We start from the raw sequence: 19,814 nt of genomic DNA on the forward strand, positions 1-19,814 counted from the left end.
AGAAGAACACGATAACACACTAAAGGAAAGAAGCAAATTCCTCGCAAGCCTTTGGCATTTCATCTTGAACCAGTGACCTCCAAGGGAAAAAAAAATGATAAATATATGCTTAGCTTCACAGTTTGGAGAAAACTGCACAACCAAACCTTTACAATATATATAATCAAAGATGATTTTACGTCAATCGTGTTAAAAATGAAAGAAAAAAACTCCAGCAAAGGAGGAGGGCAAATTTGGCTCCTTCCAACTCCTTTATCGAATTAATATCCAAACAACTTTGAGAAAAATCCTCTGTATTTTTTCCTTCTCTGGTCTCATCTGATCTTGATCATGGCTGTTAAGGAGCGAAAAACAACCTCTTCACAAGGGATGGTGAGTCCCATGTCATGGCTGAAACCAAACTCCTCTTCTGCAATCTGCAGCAGGCTCTGGAACTGGGGGTGACCCAACCACGATATCGGGACAATATATCGGCTTCGGTTTTCCCCGACGTAGACAGCAAAGTGGCCCTTCGGGACGTCGTCGGGTAGGCTGTCTTCATTGCAGCCATTTCTCTTGCCAAAACTCGAGCATCTTTTGATAATATGTCTGAAGGAGGCTGATGGCTGAAGTAGATTTGCCCTTTTGATAGCCATTATAGTAGTAAAAGGGAGGGTGTTGTGTGTTTTTGGCTGGTGGGAGGGAGGGAGATAATTGATGATGAGAGAGATTTCAGTTTGAATGGTGGCTTGAAAAAATGGACAGATTAGAGAGGTATTTAAGAGGAAGGAGAAGAAGAATAAGAAGGGTGAGAAACAAAATCATGTGATATGTGGGAGTAAACAGCAGACCACAAGAGTTCTAAGCCAATTGTGTAGGGAGGCGTCGCATATGCCAACCCAAGTGGGCCTTTTAGCTACCCAGTTGCGTCTCTTGAACACACACCGTGGGGCCCTCCCTCCCCTTCACAATTTGCGTCAGCCATGGATGAATTTTCCCACCTGCACTTCAAAAAAATTGGGCAGATGAATTAGATAAAATGGGTGAACTGGAAACCACATCAAGTTCAGGTGGAAAGAGTTAGAACATTGTATATTGACAAAAAAATAAATATATTTCCACTGCCTACCAACTCCAATCTCCTTCCTAGATTTGATTATTCATTCGTATCTTCTGCTTTCCAATTCAAAAATCACTCACATAAGAACAAAATGTAAACAATATAATATGGCCTAGATTTCACGAGAGTATATAGAATTATCTCGAATTATGTACCTAACAATTAATTAAAGGAAATTCAATACCTTTGACCATTAATTAAGACTCTTCCACACGCAAAGGTCAAGACAGAGTGTGTATTCATTAATTTTGGGCACTGAGTTGTACTGTATTTATTGAATTGTATTGTCAGACCACATGATCAGTCTACGCTAGGGCTCTCAACCTGTTCTATATAAGAGAAACATTCCACAGTTATAGATTGTTCATTTCATTCTTTGTATAAATCACCTAAGAATTCAGATTGATTCTTCCAAGAAAAAAAAAATTAACCAAAATATTTACACAAACACATAGAGATCCGAAAAATAGACAGCTGATCAGAAAGCTGGAAGCAAAAGGTTTCGGGGGTGCCAGAACATTTTAACTAAGACGTGCAATAAAATCAAAACTCAAAAGCATATCTCTATATTACATGTTTCCCACATGAGAGCCCGTAAATGTCAGTTTCCCAGTAATATTTTTCGGCAGAAAACAAGAGTTTCACGACTTTCTAATATCTAAGCTACACAAACCCCTCTCACCACATTGAAAGACCAAACCTGAGATTTTGTCTTTTATATTTTGGGGGAAAATGAAACCAGATTGAAAAATTAGGGTAGTTCAGTCATGATTGGACCACCTGTTCAAATCCAAAATTTGAGGCTCTGCATCAACAGAATCCGCACAAGTAGAGGATTGTTTTCCAACTCAGTTGCCGAGTGGTCCAAGTCCAGGACATACGGTTCTACTTTCGGGCACGAAGTAGGATGGATTTGACTTTAGTACCTTATTTCGGTAGTGGACCATGGAGACGAAACTTGTTTCTTTATTCTTAATTCTTCTGCGTACTGGTCTGTCGCTTGGATTACATAAGTTGGTCCTTGAAAGCTCAGCTCAGCCCAAAGCTAGGCCACCCACAATCCACAATTACGTGGCCCTGTAGATGTTGGCACATTTGAACGATTCAAAAACCGTCGCGTTCCTCGACTGTTTATTACCTGTTACCTGTATGTGAAATGAAACATCTATAAATGTTAATAGTAAATAATGCCAAGAGACTGAGAGGATACATATTGAGTAAAGACTGTGTCATATGCTCCCACCCAGTTCCCTTGCATGTCTCCACATCAAAAGACCACCCATGTGGCCATCCAAACGCTAGAAATACACAAGTTCAAGATACTAGAGAGTTGTAATAAAAAGTGAATTATCTTTTATGAATGAGCACCACTCATATATCCAGCCTCACTTTGCTGACTTGCTTCACTTTCCCATGTTCCAAGGCTCAAAAGCAATCTCGTCGCCCATGAAGTAAGCAGCCACTCTGTCGACCAAACTGACGTAGGACAGCCCAATTCACGTTCTGCGTCTTTCCCATTACCCATTAAGAATTATCAGGGTAAACAAGCAGAGCTCCAAAGTGCATTCATTAATTTCATAAAAGCAGGCTTTTCAATTCATTGTGGGTCATAGAAATGCGAACTTCCAGGATTGCAATAATGTTATCAACTTAAGGTATCTGAGTTTGAAAATTGTTCTAACTTCCACGCAGCAAGAAGCAATAAATATGATTAGACAGGCATTATCCATAGAAACAGCTGTCTACACAATCTGCGAGCAGCATGCAGCATAAAAAAGATGGAATGAGAAGGATAAACCATCACTATCACTAAGTCCTGTGAAGCGGAGGCCATTTTTACTAAGCAACAAAAGACAACTTCCTTTTAGCACATGGTGACCCGAAGAAATGATGAATGCGACCATGTTTATCATTTCAAAAACAAGATTTTCAAGGATAAAAGCCAGCTACTCCAGTCTTCGGTGTAAAGAAAATCTTCAATAGTGCAATGCAAGATCATACTTTTATACATTCTACATTCTCCTTCAATATTGTTGGTTTTCTCTTTTGTTGGGGAGGGGGGGGTGGTTTCAAAATGAAAATTTGCCGGCCTCCCTATTCCATATTTGTGCACCTACAAAAAGATAAACTGATCAATATGTGGTTTAAAAATATATATTGGTAAACGTCAGAACCATCACATAAACATGCAGAGAGATGTCGTGCAACCACATTCCTCCGTTCAGAATGGTCGATCATAAATAACAATCTTCTGGAGCTCATCTAAAGCTTTTTCGGGACTTGAGGCTGAGCCAAAGAAGGTTGGATTTGAAAGAGGGAAGCTGGATCCCTTTAGTGCATTCACCTGTAAATCTTCCTTGATTCTATGTCAAAGGAGCAATGTCCCTACCAAACAATTTAGTAACCTCATATGAAGAGAAAAATGCCCGCGAAATTTTGATTTTGAGAGGATCAAACCCCACAAAATGAGAAAGTTTGAAAAGCAGTTCCCGACATTCACATAACCCCAAAAGATGTTTGAGGTGATCGACCACATATTTGTTCATTGAACTTTTCCCTAGAGGATTAGAGAAAATCTCTGAGCTACTTCTAATTATTGAGGCTCGAGGTCTTCATCCAGAGCTAAATGTATGTTCGATTCTACCTGCTATTTGGAAGATTCAAACAGAGAGAAATAGCAGAATTTTTTAGGATTGGAAACCTTTTTGGAGATCTGCGATTAAGCAAGGATTGAAGTTTGATATTTTTAGCAACTAATACATAGTTCCTGTAACTATTATTTCTTTCAAATATTTGTCAATTAGAGAGTTGTTTTGCAATCTCCTCGGCCTTTTGGGTTTTGCAATGGATTTCTAGTTCTACCTTCTCAAGCGTATTCACCATCTTCAATACAAATGTAAGGAGAAAAATCAAAACAAGATGATTACATAATATTTGAGGAGCATAAGTGAGATAACAAACACTTTTAACTGCATGGATATTCAAGAAAAGATCAATACATTGTTGTTTACATTAACCTGAACGATGAGAACTGGTAGGTAAACCTAAATAAATCGATAAACTCTATCAGTCTCTATCTTGTCACGTAAATTCATAACCAGGAGTTGGTTTTGAAAACTGAGGCAGTCCGTCCATCACACTGAGTTGTCTTCTCAGCTTGACAATATGAGCTTGCACCTACCAGATCAACTATACTGTTAATATCATAATCTAACATCAAAATCACGAGCCTATCAATAGATTGTGGCTCATGTAATCAGAAAAGAAAGCACAAGCTAATCATGATCAAATTGAAATTTACAACATCATGTTACTAGGATCAACAGGCACAAAGTCAACTAATATCGGAATGCATACTAACAAGTGATAATAACATTTATCAAAAATACCGCACATCATACTTTACAATAAATCAACCAGAACCTACGAAATGCCAATAATAAGCCAACTTCAACCTTCCACATTTTGACATATAAATGCATCGCGGCCAAAATTATGGAGGAACATCAAGAGCATGCAAACATATTGTAACCAACTCATTAATCATTGTGTTAAGATAATAACATATCAAAAGTATGTTTTCTTCATAAGCTGAAGTATTACAAGTAGAAAGAGAACGATTGAGTAGGAGAAAATATGATATTCCTACTTGTTGACGAGCAGCTGCAAGTTTTAACAGTTCGTCTGCCTCTGAGAAATTCAGGAACCATTGACTAAGGGGGTGATCCTTGGTATCGCCTCTCTCCCTTTCTGCCATATTCTCAATTGGTGCTGCAAATATCCAATTATAGTATTAACTTAGAAACTGCAACAGAAGGTTTGAAAGAAGCAATAACAGAAATTTACCTGGACTAGGCAGATTGAAACCAGCTGGAAGCCGAGGCACAACAACAGCTGGATGATTCTGAACACGAGCAAAAAAAATTTCCGATGGATCGGGAAACACAATTTCGTTGTAAGATTCCACAACAACAGGTTTCTTTGTTGTTTGTGGACCAGACTCGTCTTCAGGATACAACTTCAATTGGTGAAAACTATCACAATTTTAAAAGTGGTAAAGATATGCTTTTCCTTTTAGATAAGATCACTATCAACGCCACAAGAAAATAATAACAATAACTTACAGATCTAATTGCTTATCAGAGACGTCGCTATGGAAAAAGAGGGTGACGGCAATCTCAAATTCTCCCCAACCACATTCTGATAACTCAAAAGGCGGCGAATCAACCACTCTTGTTGGGTTATTAAAGCTAGGATGCAGCTGAAACACAACTCTCTTTATCACCACCCCCAGATCCTCATTAGTAGCACCACGCACATAGACTGTCCATTTATGCGACTGGGACCTAAAGGGGAAAAATACATCAGATAAATTTACTCGGCCAGATGCCTGAGGGGAAGGAGGCAAAATGAAACAGCCCCTGAAGGGTGGAGACTTACTCACTGGCCTTCCTACCAAGGTAAAATGCGATTGTTCCACAGACTATTGGGACACAAATTTCCATGTCTTTAAGCTTCCTGCTAGCACTCTTCAGCAGCATAAAATGCGTTGAGATAAAATGAGACTAGGGCAATGTGGTACAGTTTTTCAAAGATAAACAATTGAGAAAACTCATGCCCTGATAAAATTCAAGGACTCCATTATCAATATTATGCCTCCTTAAACTACGAGTACCAATATAAAAAATCAGTAAAACTAGAGATAAGGATGAGAAGTAACAGAAATAGCTACTTTTCAAGACAGCCATGAAATCAAGTACAAAACAGCGGAAGTATGAGAACCTTGGCATCGCCTCCTTCAGAGGATTTAGAGATTTTGATGCGCGGTGGCTTCGCAGCAGGTCCGCCTTCGTCTGCTGGCGTTTCACCTTGTTTTCTTGCGGACATTGAGCTCGACCTCCCTCTGCGGATCAGCCTTGACCTTCAGAATTCAGACTACGAGAATATGATCGCGAGGCAAATTACAGTTTCTTTTAGTTCAATTTCGTAATTTCGTGGGGAACTCAAACGCGCGCGAATCCAAACCGAAAGGGAGTTAGGGTTTAAGAAGGTTCTACTTCTCGGCGTCTTTTTTTTTCTCATTTTATATCCTCGGCAGCACATGTTGGAGTGGAGTAAACTTTTTTTTTTTAACAGTTTGGTTAGGGTTTGAATAGTTTTCAGTTTTTCCTTTGACCACATGTTCGAGTAGTTAAACATCAATATTTACCCAATGATTTTTTACGTCATAGATGTTGCTGTGACTTGAGATCTTAATTATCGTGTTCCAGGGATGAATGATTTGTTTTTAAGTACAATATTTAGGTATAGGGATCGAACTTACAACATCTTAGTTTAAGATATATGTCAATTACCGTTGAATTATGTTTACTTTAACCTATGTGACAAATCGTTATTAAACAAATGTACTTTTGAATTTTGAGTAGGGGTCGATTTAGTTCTCAATTTTCAACATGAACAATTTTTTTTATCTTTGAAGTATGTGTATTTTTAAATAGACGTTTTTAATCTCTAAAATTTGAAAATATGTTCCAAATGGTCCTTTAATAACCTTGGACCACTAGTTGACTTAACGAAAAAATAATTCAGTAAATTAATAGGTGACTTTATTTTTATAAATTGCTACTTTTAGATGAGTTATATATATATATATATATATGTGCGCGCGCGCGCGCGTGACATTTTTTTCTTTCTCCCCTCTTCTTCCATGTTCTCATCACTTTCTTGCCACCAGCCACCAACCGCCACCGGTGCTATTGCAGCCCGTCGTCGAAGTTAATTAGCGATACACAGTAATAATAATAGGTCATATAAATCAATCGTTATTAGAAAGATACATTAATTTATAGTTTAAACCAAATCGAACATATCTTAGTGGTAATTCACATATATCTCCAACTAAGAGATTATAAGTTCGATTCCTCACCCCTACCTGTTATACTAAAAAAATATTTTTATAGGTTAAAATATAATTTTGATCTGTGTACTTCCAAATTTGGTTCATATATATGTATATATATGTGTGTATTTTTTTTGAAGCAAAAAAATAAATTTTAATTAGGAATCTCAAAAGAATCACATCCCTAACAAAAATCTTCCATAATTTTGATTCAGGTTAATCTCCATACTTTCAACATATTCATTTTTTATAACTTTAATTTAAAAAAAAAAGTGACAATTTTGGTACTTATTTCCAATATTATAACATAAATTCTATCCATAATGGAATTTTTTTCATACAAAGTCATAGTTATATTATACAAAATATATTGAGTATAGTGTCATATTCATAGAAAATATGAGATTAATAACAAAATAAAAGAACCAAAATAACCATTTTTTAGAACTACGAAATCAAAACAAATACTTTAAAAATATAGGAACTAAAATGATATAAAATTGTAAGCATACATACTAAAATAAATATTTAAAAGTAAAGTAATAAAAATGAACTTTTTAAAAATATGACAATTAAAATGAATCAAAACTAAAAATATATGAAATAAAATAGTAACCTAATAACTACAATAATTTACCGTAATCTACGATTGTAATATATATTTTCAGATATGATATTTATAATTACTAAAAATTTCAAAAAATTTACTCGTATGTAAACAGTCCAAAGCTATGGAAAAAAGGCCATGGAAGTTGAGCCCACGAAGAGCACCACAAAAATGGTGGTGAGCCCACAGAGAGGAGAGAAGAGAAGAGAAGAAAACGCCCCTGGTGTGGTGGAGGCGGATTTTTTCGCCTACTCCTTTCGTGTTCGAGCACACTGCTTCTTATTTGACCATCAGTTGAGCTTAGTATCAGGCAATGGATGGAGGGAAGGAGGGGATGGAAGCAAAAGCTTCGTTACAAGTAGCTATGGCCGAAGGAAAGGAAGGCGATTGGGAGTGCAGCGGCTGCAAGAACAGGAACTACGCTTTCCGATCGTTCTGTAACAGATGCAAACAGCCTCGCCTTCTCGTCGACAACAAAACCCCTCCGGACTCCAAATGGCTTCCTCGCATCGGCGACTGGATCTGCACGGGTTAGCTTTCTATGATAACCGACTCTGCAGTTCTTCCTTTGCCGTTTTTACAACCTGCAATTTATGTTGTATACTCGAATTTTGTTTTGTTGGATTTTCTCGCTGAACTTAAAATTCAGAGCTACGTCATATGAGTGTTTAAGATTTCGTAGTTCATTTCTGTTTCTGTCACGTGGTATGCAAATCTTGGTTAGAGGATTTCGGGGTTTCTCTTTTTAACATCTAACTGGAGGAAAATTATCGAGTTATTTTTTGAGCGATTAAGGTCTCGTGCTGTGAAATTTTAGTTTTCCAGCTCAATGAAATCAGCTGATGGTTCTTGAAATTTCCAATTGAGCTCCATTTAACTTCTTCAAGATCATATTGAGTTATCCTACAACGAAAATTTTGGAAAGTTTCACAAGAAAGGGGCTTACCACCATTGAAGTTTTCATTAGATACTAATCAAAATAGCTTTGGTTAAGTTGTTCTCCTTTTTTTTTTTTCTTTTTTTCAGTTAGAGTGGTGTGTTATTACATTGAAAGTATATGAAGGTAGCAGGGAGAATGTTTTGTTCATTGGTTAGACATTCACTGAACGTTAAATTGGAGGAACCTCCATTGCATCTTAATCACTAATTCAAGATTTTCTTTGAGGATTGTTTTGCTGCCTGCCCTGTTCACTAATGTTTATATTCCAGCAGACTCGTGTTTTTAGGAAAATGCTAAATTAGGTTGAGTCATGAGTCGTTTGTGTTTTTTGTATGTGTATTTGGTGTGGATGGACTGCTTGGTGTGCGTATACTTGGCTTGCTTTGCCTGGATGCTTGTGGGTTGGGTTTGTCTGGCTGTGGTGCAATAGGTTGCACTAACAACAATTATGCATCACGAGAGAAGTGCAAAAAGTGTGGACAACCAAAGGAGGTAGCGGCAATGCCAGCAATTGCAATCCCTGGAGCTTCTTTTCCAACTTATTCACACTATTTTGCCAGGACCCAAGGAGGGCTGAATACAAAGATGAATCTTGGATTAATAGGAAATGGAACTTCACAGCAACCGCATCCGTTGAGCTCCAACTGGCCCCTGGGAGGCGTTGATAAGTATGGAATTCATGCAGCTCAAACATTTCCTTTGGGTGGAAATAACTCTGCAATCTCATATATGAGCTCCACTAATCAGATCCTTTTAGTTCCGAAGGGTTGGCGAAATGGTGACTGGATATGTAACTGTGGCTTCCATAATTACTCTTCACGTGCGCAGGTGGGATTTCAACCTCCTTTCACACGCTGAGCTTGAAAGTCATTATTCGTCTTTTCCTATTGATGACTTCTTTGTATTTAATTTCCCATATTTGTTTCCATCTTATTTTTGTCTAACTAAACTTTTTCTTATTTGTAGTGCAAAAAATGCAATGCTTCACCTCAAGGTACATGCAACTCAGTCTCTCTAGGTTTTGATCCAACTAGTACTTTTTAATACTTTAAAAGACATAATGATATAGCTATTTTATAGATTATACATGTTATAATGAGATAGTTATGGACATCAAAACGAGCATAGGTTAGCAGTAATTGACATGTATCTCTAACCAAAAGGTTATGAGTTTGATCCCCCACCTCCACACGTTTGTACAAAAAAAAAGAGATAGTTATGGACGTATGGTGTCCTGTGCGCAAAAGTCTTTCTATTGTTTCAGTTATGTGTGTTTGTCTTTTTTGTTATCAGTTGACCGACTAGGTTCACATTTTTGAATTTGGAGTAGTAATGTTCGATAGAAGGAAATTTTAGTGGAGTAGAAAAGCTCAGTTTTATGGAAAATATTAGAACTACCTCCACAGTTTCTCTTTTGCATAGAGTAGGGATGGGGTGGCTGTTCTGGTATCTTTGGTGTATCAGCTGAGATAAAGAAGTAAATGGAGTTAAACTTGATTAGAATTCTTTTTCTACTTGAAGTTGAGCCACCGTCCTGGAAGATTAGACTCACCCTTTTTTTGTTTTGGACTGTGTAGCACTTGGAATGAAACGCTTAGCATCCGAAGAGCTTGTTCATCCCTGGGATAGCAAAAGATTAAATATAGGACAGGTATCCCCCTGGCAGAAATACAGATGATAAATAATTGATATTATTGAAAATTTTGTTGTTAAAATTTTGTGAAACTGATCACTGGCTTCTCCTCTTTATTTTCTTGGCATTCAGACAAACGAGCAACAGCAATCTTACCCAGGTTTTGAGCAGATTGTAAGTTCCAGTAGTGACCTAAATGTGGGATTGTATAATTCCTATTCCCACGAAAGTTCTGGCGTGGCCCCAAATTTGGAAATGGTGATGAACTTTCCCCAACAATCAACTGCGCCAACACTCCTAGGAAAAGGGTAATATATAGGTGCATTAGCTAGCTGCCATTTTATTCTTTCCTACCATCAAAATGATATGATAATTAACCCTAAATTCTTGGCCAAATTGCTTTGCTGGGAAGACTTGTGATGCCATGAATTATAGTTTATACTGTTTGTTATCGTGCACTTTTTTATTAGCAAGTTATGAAAAACTTATATGCTATTTATATGGCCCAGCTTCAGTAAACAGATTGTGCACGTGCATAGACAAATTGTTGGTTTTGTGGAGTACTTGTGTACTGAACTCCCACTGATGATTAATTGTAACTTGTATGGTACATATGTACAGCTATATCTGGTTTTGCATGGAAGAACCACCTGCATGTTAGTTGATTACGAACCCTTTTACTGATTGTGTTAAAACTTTCTTACGCTATGCAATCTACAGTGCAAAACAGTGGCGCAATGGAGATTGGATGTGCACAAATTGCAATAATCATAACTATGCCTCTCGCTTACAATGTAACAGGTTATCATCTAAAACTAGTTTCCCCTACATTTATGTTGGATGTGATATGTGCTGTATATTCTATGGTCGTTGATCTTATGACCTTTAGATCTCACAACTCGTCACTTCACAAGTTCTTATTGATGTTGTTGGAAAAATTTTCTGAATTCTTTTTTTTGGAAAAGAAACAGATTTCATTAATGTAATGAAATGGTAAAAGAAACAAAAGGGGAAGATCCCAAACCAAGGGAGTTACAAAAAGGCTCTCCAATTGGTTAAAAGAGAAACAAAGCTATAGTGTTTAAAGATAGGAGAACATTTACACCAAGATACAACCATAGACACTATAGCTTCAAAAATGATGCCAACGGACAATCCTTTCCTAAGAAGATCCGGCGATTCCTTTCTAACCATGTCGACCAGAGCAGCGCCCTAACAAAATGCTTCCGTAGGATTCTGCTTCACTGGTGAAAGGGTGCTCCAAAATTTTCTGAATTCTATGTTCTTGTGTTTGTTAGTTTAGTAGGTTTGTTGCATCTTAAATGACATTGCATTATTGAACCTCCAACATTGAAATGCTTTTGTTTCTGTAACAGGTGCAAGACTCAAAGGGATTCACTTTCTCTACCACTCAGTGCCATTTAGCATATTTATACAGATTTCGGATGGTTCTCATGCTGCTAGCTTCTTCCATTCCTACAAGGAATAATTTTTCATAACGCCTTTATTTTATGGTTATCTCCTGCTTTACTGGCTCGCTTATCCAATATATTGATTGATTATGAGTTTTCCTTTACTTAGGAAGAATGTTTGGCGTGAATGACATTAACATTTTTGTTGAACAGTTGAGATTATTTAATGTTGAACCCATTTAGAGGAAAAGTAATGTTCAGTTTTGCATCACAAACTCCTTGATAATAGAGAGGAAATAAGTGAAAATAACTGTGTTTTTAGATTTACTTAATCATTTGATTAAGTAGGTAGAATTGTATTGTGTAATCAAAATAGTAGAAATTTTGAAATAATATTTTTATATTTTAGTATTTTTCAGATTTTAAATTTGAAATTAAAAAATGTATAATTACATTTAAAAAAATAAAAATTTTGAGATGATATAAATTCATTTTATTTTTGTTCAAATTAAAACATTTAAAATATAATAAATTATATAATAGCTCCACGAGTGGCACATACTCTTTTCAGTTTGTTATACTAAAAAAAGAATTATATAACGTTGGTAGATGGTAATTATATAAATTTTAGAACATAATTTTTTTAGTGTTGTTAGACATTGCTTATACAAATTTTATAACATATATGTTAATAAGTTAAATTTATTTTTTTGAAACAAATAAATAAATTAATAATATTTAAAATTTAAACTAAATATTACCTTATTACAAATACGTTACTAAACATATCCAATTTTTCACATTAAGATTCAATTTGCAAATTTTGATTTGAGAAAATTTTGAATTACCCGACTTCTGTCAATTGTTCAACATAGTTTGAGAGAAAATAAGTAAACCCAATTCATAATCTCCCAGTTCTCCATATCACTTATATGAAAAAAAAATGAAAAAAAAAAAAGTCTCCAAAACAACATTTCATAATGATGGAACGATACTTGAGCAGCCGCAGTGGATCGAAGGAGTATAGAGAGAGAGAGGGGTGGTTCCGGTGATCACTAACCCTTGAAAATGGAAGTCGGCGATAATGGCGGAGTATCCAATTGGTAGAGGTTAAGCGACGGCCCAACAAAACGAAACACTATCCAACCACCAATCATCACAAAAATTGAAGCATAAGCAAATTTGTTGAGCCAAAACAACAAACCCTTCTCTCCCATATACAACTCCGTCGCCTTCTCCGCCACGCTCATATCCTCCCACTTCTTCGCCTTCTCGGAAGCGATCTCCACCGGCGCCTTCCTCGGCCGCCCATTCCCCGTCGCCGCTCCATCCTCGCTCTCCTGTTTCGATCGTCTTCTCGACCTCTTCCGGAACCGAACTTCCACCGTCTCCGGAGGCGTTACTGCCTGCGGAACCTGCGGAGGCGTACTGTCGCCGCCGTCGGGGCCGGCGGCATTGATCGGATTGATTTTGAGAGCCTGCTTACGGCGTAGGGAGAGAAAGGAGACCTGATTCTGAGATATACGTGAGAATTCATGTGGATTAATGGTTAAGAGCGGGGGTTTAGAAGCCAGAAGCTGGTGGAGAGTGGTGGTTTCCATCGCTTCTCACTAAGAACATCGGCTCCTGGAATTAGCTTTATCCGTTTGTTTTCGTTTCTCTGGCTGAGAATTAGTGTGCTCGATGATTTGGCCCAATTATACATATAGTACCAGACAATTTCCTTGGATTTGGACCTACCCAATTCGTCTTGGGCTCTCTTAATGGACCGGCCCAAATTTGGAGGAACCATAATAGGATAGATCCGAATACGAATACGATTCCGAATCCGAATCCAGCTTTCCGTACGTCTCTTCCAAGTTCCAAATATTGCAATTGCATTTGCCGCTGTCTACTAGAAAACAGAATTAATTTAGAAAACATTCCCAATTTCGGTCCCGATATCTTGCGGTCCACAAACACGTTTCCCATAATTTTGAGATTTCGAGCCCCATCGCTTCGCTCGAGTTCTCCGGCTTTGCAGTTTGCTCTGACCAATTTGTTTTGTTGTTCGCTGAACAAAACACAGCACCTTCACAACCCGCCGTCTCCGTCGCTCGCAGTTGATTGAGACCACCACTTGCCGATGACTCATCAGCATCTCCAACTCGAAGACTCTTTTCTTAGTAATTATAAGCCCTCCGAGCGCCGGATCGCGTCCGAATTTCTCACTACTTGGCTTCCCTTCCTCTCCAGAGATCTCTGCCCAGATTGCACCCAACTTCTCTCGGATCGAATCCGCGCCCTTGATCCAGGTATTTTTGTCTCTTCAGTAAGTTTCATCACGAGGTGTGTTAAAGAAAAGGGGCCATCTAATTTTAGATTTTTTTTAAATAATTGAGTGTAATCAAGGGAAATTTTAACGAGTCGGGGAAGCGATTTTTTTTGGGAGGGGTTTAGATTTTGAAATTTTTGCTATACTTTATGCATAGTTTTTTTAGCATGGAGCAGCGGGATAATTTTTTTAGTTCTACAAATGTGGGGCTGGTCGAACCTTCAACCATAGTGAAGATAAGGCACCCCTTATTCACTAAGCTATTCGTAGATTGGCGTTGGTGCATTAGGATAGAGCCCCCTTGATAAAGTTCCCCTTTCTCGGTTCTATTTTCTATTTCTTATTTCGTGTTTCTTCTTTCAGAAAAACAGGATTGCGATTGGTAATTATTGATTGTCTCTTGTTCTTTCTTTGTTTGTTGGCAAAAGAAACGAAATTGTGTCTTGTAACAATCTTTGGTTTCTTCTTCTCTCAATTATTAGCTTAAAAAAATTAAATTTTTACATAAAAATTAATTTTTAAAAGAAAATCTGACGAAATTGTTGTTGATAATGCTATAGCTGTCCATTCTGATGAGAAATCAAGTTCTACACCCCCCATAGTGAAAGACATGCATGGGAGTAATGGGAATCAGGATGATCCTTGTGATACAAATTCTCTTGGAAGTTGGAAAGATGAAGCGGAAACAAATTCGTTAGGGAGTTGGAAGGACAGCATAAATGAAGGGGCTGAAGCTGAGGGATTACCTGAAACTTCTTCAAGTGAACCACCCTCTAAGTTAAGTTCCACTAAGACCTCAGAGCCTCGAATGTCATGGGCTGACATGACTCAGGAAGATGAACTAGAAGTAGAGGAAGATGAGTGTGAATCAGAAAAAAGAGTAGTCAATGTTAATGCGTCCACAGGGAAGTTAACAATATCAAAGATTAAGCCAAAGCTGTCCAGGGAGCAGAGAGAGTACATCAGGTTCATGAATGTCGGGCGGAAGAAAGATTTTATTTGTCTGGAGAGGTTTAAAGGAAAATTAGTAAACATTCTTGAAGGACTTGAGCTTCATACTGGTATTTTTAGTGCTGCGGAACAGAAGAGAATAGTTGATCATGTTTATGCACTTCAGGAGATGGGGAAGAAGGGAGAGTTAAGAGGTAATTATTCCCGTCTGCATATTGCTTTCTTTTATCTTCTACTGAATGCCCCCCATTTTTCTATTTTTAATATTCTGAATTATTAGCTTACTTGACAGTTGACTTATTATGCTGCCATATGTTTATGATTCTTACAAGGGTAAGCTTAGTCTTTACTTCCTCAAGTCTCAGTAGTTAGTGCATTCAATGTGTAAATAAGGTTTAAGCCTCGAGGCTAAAAATTTGAACCTCACCTCAGGACACAAGCCTTATAGGCTTTTTAAAACGTTGTGCCTTGTGCCCTTGGATAATCTGGTTAATGACTCTACTATTGATGCTCATTTTCAATATGCCATGCTTTTGTAGTATCGATAAGCTGGTTCATGTATAAGATAGGGACTCATCCTATTCCTGATTAGTTTTTTGTTTAGTAAGTATGTCATCTACGATGTATTTGGGGTCATCCAATATTTTGTATAACTATTTCCAACAAACCTGTTCCTGCAGTATGTGATGATGTACCATGGGTCCTGATTAACTCTCCCGAAACTACCTACTCAATGATTGCTTACTCGATGCCTCACTACATTCCCTTCTGAACGTACATTCTCTCTCTTCTAAAACTGACATGATATTCCATTATTACCCTACATATGTATAAACTATAAAGGTGTGTAGTAGCCAGTAGGCTAGTATGTCTGGCTTTTAGATCTTTAAATCCATTCTGTAGATCCTGAGTTCACGCATCTTGGTTTTTATCCTTCTTAAGGGTGCTGGATAATTTTACTACTAATATAACAACTTTCTTGGGATACCATTCACAAACATAGGAGAAACAAAGAATTGTAAGGATAGCTAAACAGTAGCTGAGCTTCTATGTTTGTTAATTGGAATTTTAGAACAATTCTTCAACTAAGCCAATTTGAACCTGTAACCTTTTTTCTCTTCCTTTGTTGGTTGATTGGATATCAAATTCACAGACTTCATTGTTCATAGTGCATATTCCCTTGAAAATTTAATCTCTGTATGGAAGTGGAATCTCTTTTCAGATTTGATGAGAACAGAGGCTAATGTTTCTGCATCGTCCCCATTTTTGTTTTCAGATTCTTCGATTTTTTCCACTGCGCACAAACATGTCAATGACTTGAACACAATACCATACAACTCACCGTTTTAAATTTTTTTGCAGAACGAACATTTTCAGCTCCTAAAAAGTGGATGAAGGGAAAGGGACGTGTAACTCTTCAGTTTGGGTGCTGTTACAATTATGCACCTGTGAGTCTTTCAGCTGATTGCTAAGTTGGTTTGATTCTTTTGGATTGCATTTAATTTTTCATTTTTGATGTTCAACCAACTTTGATGCTCAGCTAGTATCACTAATTAGAGCATCATGTTTAATAAATGGCCAAATCCTTGCTAATAAAGTATTTTGACAGGACAAAAATGGTAATCCTCCTGGAGTTCTTCGAAATGAAATTGTGGATCCAATACCTAGTCTCTTTAAGGTGATCATCAGAAGGATGGTGAGATGGCACGTACTTCCTCCAACATGTGTTCCTGATAGTTGCATTGTAAACATCTATGAAGAAGGGGACTGTATTCCTCCCCATATTGACAACCACGATTTCGTTCGACCTTTCTGCACTGTGTCATTCCTCAGTGAATGCAATATTGTTTTTGGATCAAACCTTTCTATTGTAGGTCCTGGTGAATTTTCTGGGCCGATTGCAATCCCACTGCCTGTAGGGTAAGTATAGTATGCAGTTGACTATGTTCATCTATTTCTGGTTCGATACCCATTTCCATCTTTCCAGGTTGGCAATCGCATTAGATTTCAAACCTTACTATTATGCATTTTCTTGCAGGTCTGTTCTCGTGTTAAATGGAAATGGAGCTGATGTCGCTAAGCATTGTGTACCCGCAGTCCCTACAAAGAGGTATAATTCAGGAGGGTCAATCAAACATCTTTACTTGCTTAATGTTATCCTTATCCAACCTAACTTGCCTCTTTTCTTGTCTCTTTTAGGATATCAATTACATTTAGAAGAATAGATGATTCCAAGCGGCCATTTGAGTATGCTTCCGAACCGGATTTGCAGGGAATCCAACCATTGCCCTATGAAGTAAGTGAAAATGACGTACCAACTTCTCCTGTATCATCAGAAAGGGAAATAAGGAGGCAGCCATTTACGAGGGGTAGTCATATGAGAACCAGGGGATCTGGAAACCGAAGCGACACCCGTTTTGAGCCACGCAATTCAGGTAGGGCTCAACATAGGCCAGCAGATAATAGGAGGAGCAGAGTAAATCTAGACAGCTGAAGGTTAGCATTATTTAACAATCCTGATTCATCATTTTTTCCACATCAGACAGTTGAGTGTTTGTGATATATGAAAGAATCTACGAGGCGATTGGTTGCAAGTTCTGTATCATCTTGGCATATGAAATGTTATTTTGGTGTGCGTACCAAGAATTTTCCCGAGCATATATTAATACGTTTAGATGTTCCATATTTGTCATAGTCCCTCTTTAGAATGATGTAAACTTCGAGTCTGTGCACTCGGGAACTTCAGATGGATCCAGAGTACAACTGGGAGAACAGAATCGTCAAATAGGTCTAAGATTACATACATGGTGAATGAGAAATAAGAGCATAACAATGGTTTGTTCTACAGCATATGGGTCGAAGTTGGAGGTACGGAAGCTGTCTTGTAAAAGAGAGTATTTGATTACATGGTTTTATGATTTTGAATAACTTATATTTATTGTCATATAATGGTTAAGGCCAGGAGATATACTCGTGAGATTTTGTGTTCATAATAATTTGTTGATTGGCTTGGCTGCCCTCGTGACGAGCTGAGTAATATTGTTTATTGATGAAGACAAAAATATGAATATATTTTATGTTCTTTATGGTTGGTGAAATATGTAGAGAATTGTTTTATCTTATAAAAGTTGAACTTGATCCTATTTTATTCTTCTCCAACTGTGATTCCTACTGTGACTTCGAGTTGAATTAGAGTTTGCTAAAGCTATAGGCAGGAGTGGAGCCAGAAGTTTTCTTAGTGACAAAATTTTACATCCTAATTCTAAAAATTTAAAGAGCAAATTAGAGGAACACTACAAAATCTTAACTATTTACGACAAAGAGGGTAATTTTTCAGCTCCATCCCAGCCTATAGGGGAGAATATTTTGAGGTGATTTTAGCTTCTACAAACTGAACTAGGGATCATCATCACAGTGGATTTGGCCCCTTTAGATAAATTATATTGAAAACTTGAAAGCCACTTTCCTCAATTATAAAAACAAAAACTTTAGATGGGACCATAAAAATCAACATTGAAAGAAGCTACCTGAAAGTTTAAAGTGGGCCTGTATCTTCCCAAGCCACTGGACTCAAAAAATACAAGAAGATTGGAACTTGGAATACCATTATTATCTGGTTTCTCTCTCTCTCTCTCTCTCTCTCTCTCTCTCTCTCTGTGGGATAAAAGCTTTCATAGTCCTAAAAGATACGAAATATTGGACTTGAATTTGGTTTTCAAGGAACTGAAACTTCAGACTTTAATGCTGTCTGCGTTTCTGTGTGGGATCTTCAATAAAACTGCATAGAAGAAATTAAAGGAAAGAAAAGGGAAAGGGTCCACCCTAGAGGAGGGGGGAGGACTGTGTGGAAGTTAACATTTTAAGGCAAAAGAAAGTAACAAGAGAGATGAAACTTGAGAGGCAAACAACATACGTAATTAGAGGGAGAGTCAGTAGTGTAAGTACCCAATATTCCAACTACATCTGATTCTGCCCTTTATTTCTCTTGTGTGTTTTGGTTGCTTTCTACAAGTAGTTTGTAATTATGAAATTCAATTTTTCGAGTCCTTGTCCAGAAACTCAGCCCAATAAAAACAGATAAAAGGGAATAGAATGGGCCAAAAACTTGTGGCTAGGGTTTGCTTTATGTGGTTACAAGTCCCTATCTTAGGAGAGAAGGGTTAGTAATCATAATAGAAACTAAAAAGAAGAAGAAGAGAGAGAGAAATAGGCGTCTAGAGAGAGAGATATGGAATGATATTGTGATGTATGTTGAGTGATATGGGTGAGAAAATTAGGGAAAGAGAGAGAGATGATTACCCGGAAGAAAAGGGAGTGTACCAAAAGCTAGGGCTGTACACAACAAAGGGACTCCCCCATGAGGTAAGCTGCTCAGGATTTTCTCTCTCTCTCTCTCTCTCTTTTTCTTTTGGGGTCTAGAGAGAGATAGAGGGACAGAAAAGTTGCAGTGCTTTCACTGACAAATCCAAGTCTAAAAAGTTGATAAACTTTGAAAAACAAGACTGCCCATTTGGCCAATAAAACAAAGCACACCCATTATTTGATCTCATAAGCCCTTTTCTCTCTCTCTTTCTTTCTTAAATTTGATCTGTTTAATTTGTTTTAGAGGGAAGCTGTAAACCCCATGGAAATGCATGACAAGGAAAGGCATATATCTCATGATGGTAGTGTCAAAATCAAACAAATATTGTGTAATCTGTAAAGGGTGTAGTTGGAATTGGAGAAGGGAATGAGACAGTTAACAGGATGAATTCTAGGAGAAGCTCAATAGGATTCACATTTACCCATAACCCACCAACAACAATCTTCAATGTAGGGGAAAAAAGAGAGACAATGAATACAAAGATTTTAATATACATAAAAACCATGCAAACAACTTTATTAGATCCAATCGACGCATTCGTTTTACTTCAACAACATGGGGGGTGAGGATCGATGAATAGTGTATCATGTGTGTTC

The 19,814-nt window shown here is 37.5% G+C and overlaps 5 protein-coding genes across 10 annotated transcripts; 2 read left to right on the forward strand and 3 right to left on the reverse strand.

Annotated features, from left to right (window-relative positions):
* Nucleotides 1–25: 25 nt before the first annotated feature.
* Nucleotides 26–986, reverse strand: LOC111005689 (SAUR-like auxin-responsive protein family). The gene has a single exon (XM_022277291.2). The coding sequence runs from the start codon at nt 633–635 to the stop codon at nt 315–317; it is 321 nt and encodes a 106-aa protein (XP_022132983.1). The 5' UTR covers nt 636–986; the 3' UTR covers nt 26–314.
* Nucleotides 987–4,047: 3,061 nt separating this feature from the next.
* Nucleotides 4,048–6,168, reverse strand: TAF14 (TBP-associated factor 14). Of its 4 annotated transcripts, none has more exons than XR_015790329.1 (6): nt 5,882–6,168; nt 5,540–5,628; nt 5,224–5,445; nt 4,946–5,117; nt 4,749–4,870; nt 4,048–4,276 (listed from the first exon to the last, which is right to left on the reverse strand). XR_015790329.1 is itself a non-coding variant. In XM_022277290.2 (6 exons), the coding sequence occupies exons 1-6, from the start codon at nt 5,984–5,986 to the stop codon at nt 4,181–4,183; spliced, it is 822 nt and encodes a 273-aa protein (XP_022132982.1). In that variant the 5' UTR covers nt 5,987–6,165; the 3' UTR covers nt 4,048–4,180. The 4 variants fall into 4 exon arrangements, 3 of the variants coding, with proteins under 3 accessions (XP_022132982.1, XP_087979154.1, XP_087979156.1); XM_022277290.2 differs by having other exon boundaries at nt 4,946–5,133; nt 5,882–6,165; XM_088123028.1 differs by having other exon boundaries at nt 4,946–5,133; nt 5,540–5,718; nt 5,882–6,165.
* Nucleotides 6,169–7,755: 1,587 nt separating this feature from the next.
* LOC111005702 (zinc finger (Ran-binding) family protein) lies at nt 7,756–11,840 on the forward strand. 2 transcript variants are annotated; one of them, XM_088119959.1, is made up of 7 exons: nt 7,756–8,135; nt 8,976–9,373; nt 9,512–9,563; nt 10,123–10,196; nt 10,311–10,486; nt 10,899–10,979; nt 11,555–11,840. In XM_088119959.1, exons 1-7 carry the CDS (start codon nt 7,919–7,921, stop codon nt 11,601–11,603), a joined length of 1,047 nt encoding a protein of 348 aa, XP_087976085.1. In that variant the 5' UTR covers nt 7,756–7,918; the 3' UTR covers nt 11,604–11,840. The 2 variants fall into 2 exon arrangements, with proteins under 2 accessions (XP_087976085.1, XP_022132998.1); XM_022277306.2 differs by having other exon boundaries at nt 7,760–8,135; nt 9,512–9,539.
* A 625-nt stretch (nt 11,841–12,465) lies between these two features.
* LOC111005736 (uncharacterized) lies at nt 12,466–13,275 on the reverse strand. Its single transcript, XM_022277352.2, has one exon. It carries the CDS (start codon nt 13,189–13,191, stop codon nt 12,646–12,648), a length of 546 nt encoding a protein of 181 aa, XP_022133044.1. The 5' UTR covers nt 13,192–13,275; the 3' UTR covers nt 12,466–12,645.
* A 192-nt stretch (nt 13,276–13,467) lies between these two features.
* Nucleotides 13,468–17,941, forward strand: LOC111005802 (2-oxoglutarate (2OG) and Fe(II)-dependent oxygenase superfamily protein). Of its 2 annotated transcripts, XM_022277436.2 has the most exons (6): nt 13,470–13,884; nt 14,465–15,049; nt 16,218–16,303; nt 16,465–16,775; nt 16,894–16,965; nt 17,055–17,941. In XM_022277436.2, the coding sequence occupies exons 1-6, from the start codon at nt 13,716–13,718 to the stop codon at nt 17,347–17,349; spliced, it is 1,518 nt and encodes a 505-aa protein (XP_022133128.1). In that variant the 5' UTR covers nt 13,470–13,715; the 3' UTR covers nt 17,350–17,941. The 2 variants fall into 2 exon arrangements, with proteins under 2 accessions (XP_087976081.1, XP_022133128.1); XM_088119955.1 differs by lacking the exons at nt 16,894–16,965; nt 17,055–17,941 and having other exon boundaries at nt 13,468–13,884; nt 16,465–16,779.
* The last annotated feature ends 1,873 nt before the right edge of the window (nt 17,942–19,814 follow it).

The sequence above is a fragment of the Momordica charantia genome, assembly GCF_013281855.1.
Source record: "Momordica charantia cultivar OHB3-1 chromosome 1 unlocalized genomic scaffold, Mcharantia_2.0 BLBB01000001.1, whole genome shotgun sequence".
Classification (NCBI taxonomy): domain Eukaryota; kingdom Viridiplantae; phylum Streptophyta; class Magnoliopsida; order Cucurbitales; family Cucurbitaceae; genus Momordica; species Momordica charantia.

What these genes read in the sequence shown, in the direction of transcription:
- LOC111005736 (XM_022277352.2), bottom strand. Translation starts at nt 13,191, where the DNA reads ATGGAAACCACCACTCTCCACCAGCTTCTGGCTTCTAAACCCCCGCTC.
- LOC111005689 (XM_022277291.2), bottom strand. Translation starts at nt 635, where the DNA reads ATGGCTATCAAAAGGGCAAATCTACTTCAGCCATCAGCCTCCTTCAGA.
- TAF14 (XM_022277290.2), bottom strand. Translation starts at nt 5,986, where the DNA reads ATGTCCGCAAGAAAACAAGGTGAAACGCCAGCAGACGAAGGCGGACCT. An exon ending in TTTCAATCTGCCTAGTCCAG is followed by an intron (nt 4,871 to 4,945) that starts GTAAATTTCTGT and finishes GGATATTTGCAG; the next exon opens with CACCAATTGAGAATATGGCA. An exon ending in TTGCAGCTGCTCGTCAACAA is followed by an intron (nt 4,277 to 4,748) that starts GTAGGAATATCA and finishes TTGATCTGGTAG; the next exon opens with GTGCAAGCTCATATTGTCAA.
- LOC111005802 (XM_022277436.2), top strand. Translation starts at nt 13,716, where the DNA reads ATGACTCATCAGCATCTCCAACTCGAAGACTCTTTTCTTAGTAATTAT. An exon ending in GCTGTTACAATTATGCACCT is followed by an intron (nt 16,304 to 16,464) that starts GTGAGTCTTTCA and finishes GTATTTTGACAG; the next exon opens with GACAAAAATGGTAATCCTCC. An exon ending in CCCGCAGTCCCTACAAAGAG is followed by an intron (nt 16,966 to 17,054) that starts GTATAATTCAGG and finishes TGTCTCTTTTAG; the next exon opens with GATATCAATTACATTTAGAA.
- LOC111005702 (XM_088119959.1), top strand. Translation starts at nt 7,919, where the DNA reads ATGGATGGAGGGAAGGAGGGGATGGAAGCAAAAGCTTCGTTACAAGTA. An exon ending in ATTACTCTTCACGTGCGCAG is followed by an intron (nt 9,374 to 9,511) that starts GTGGGATTTCAA and finishes TCTTATTTGTAG; the next exon opens with TGCAAAAAATGCAATGCTTC. An exon ending in AAAGATTAAATATAGGACAG is followed by an intron (nt 10,197 to 10,310) that starts GTATCCCCCTGG and finishes CTTGGCATTCAG; the next exon opens with ACAAACGAGCAACAGCAATC.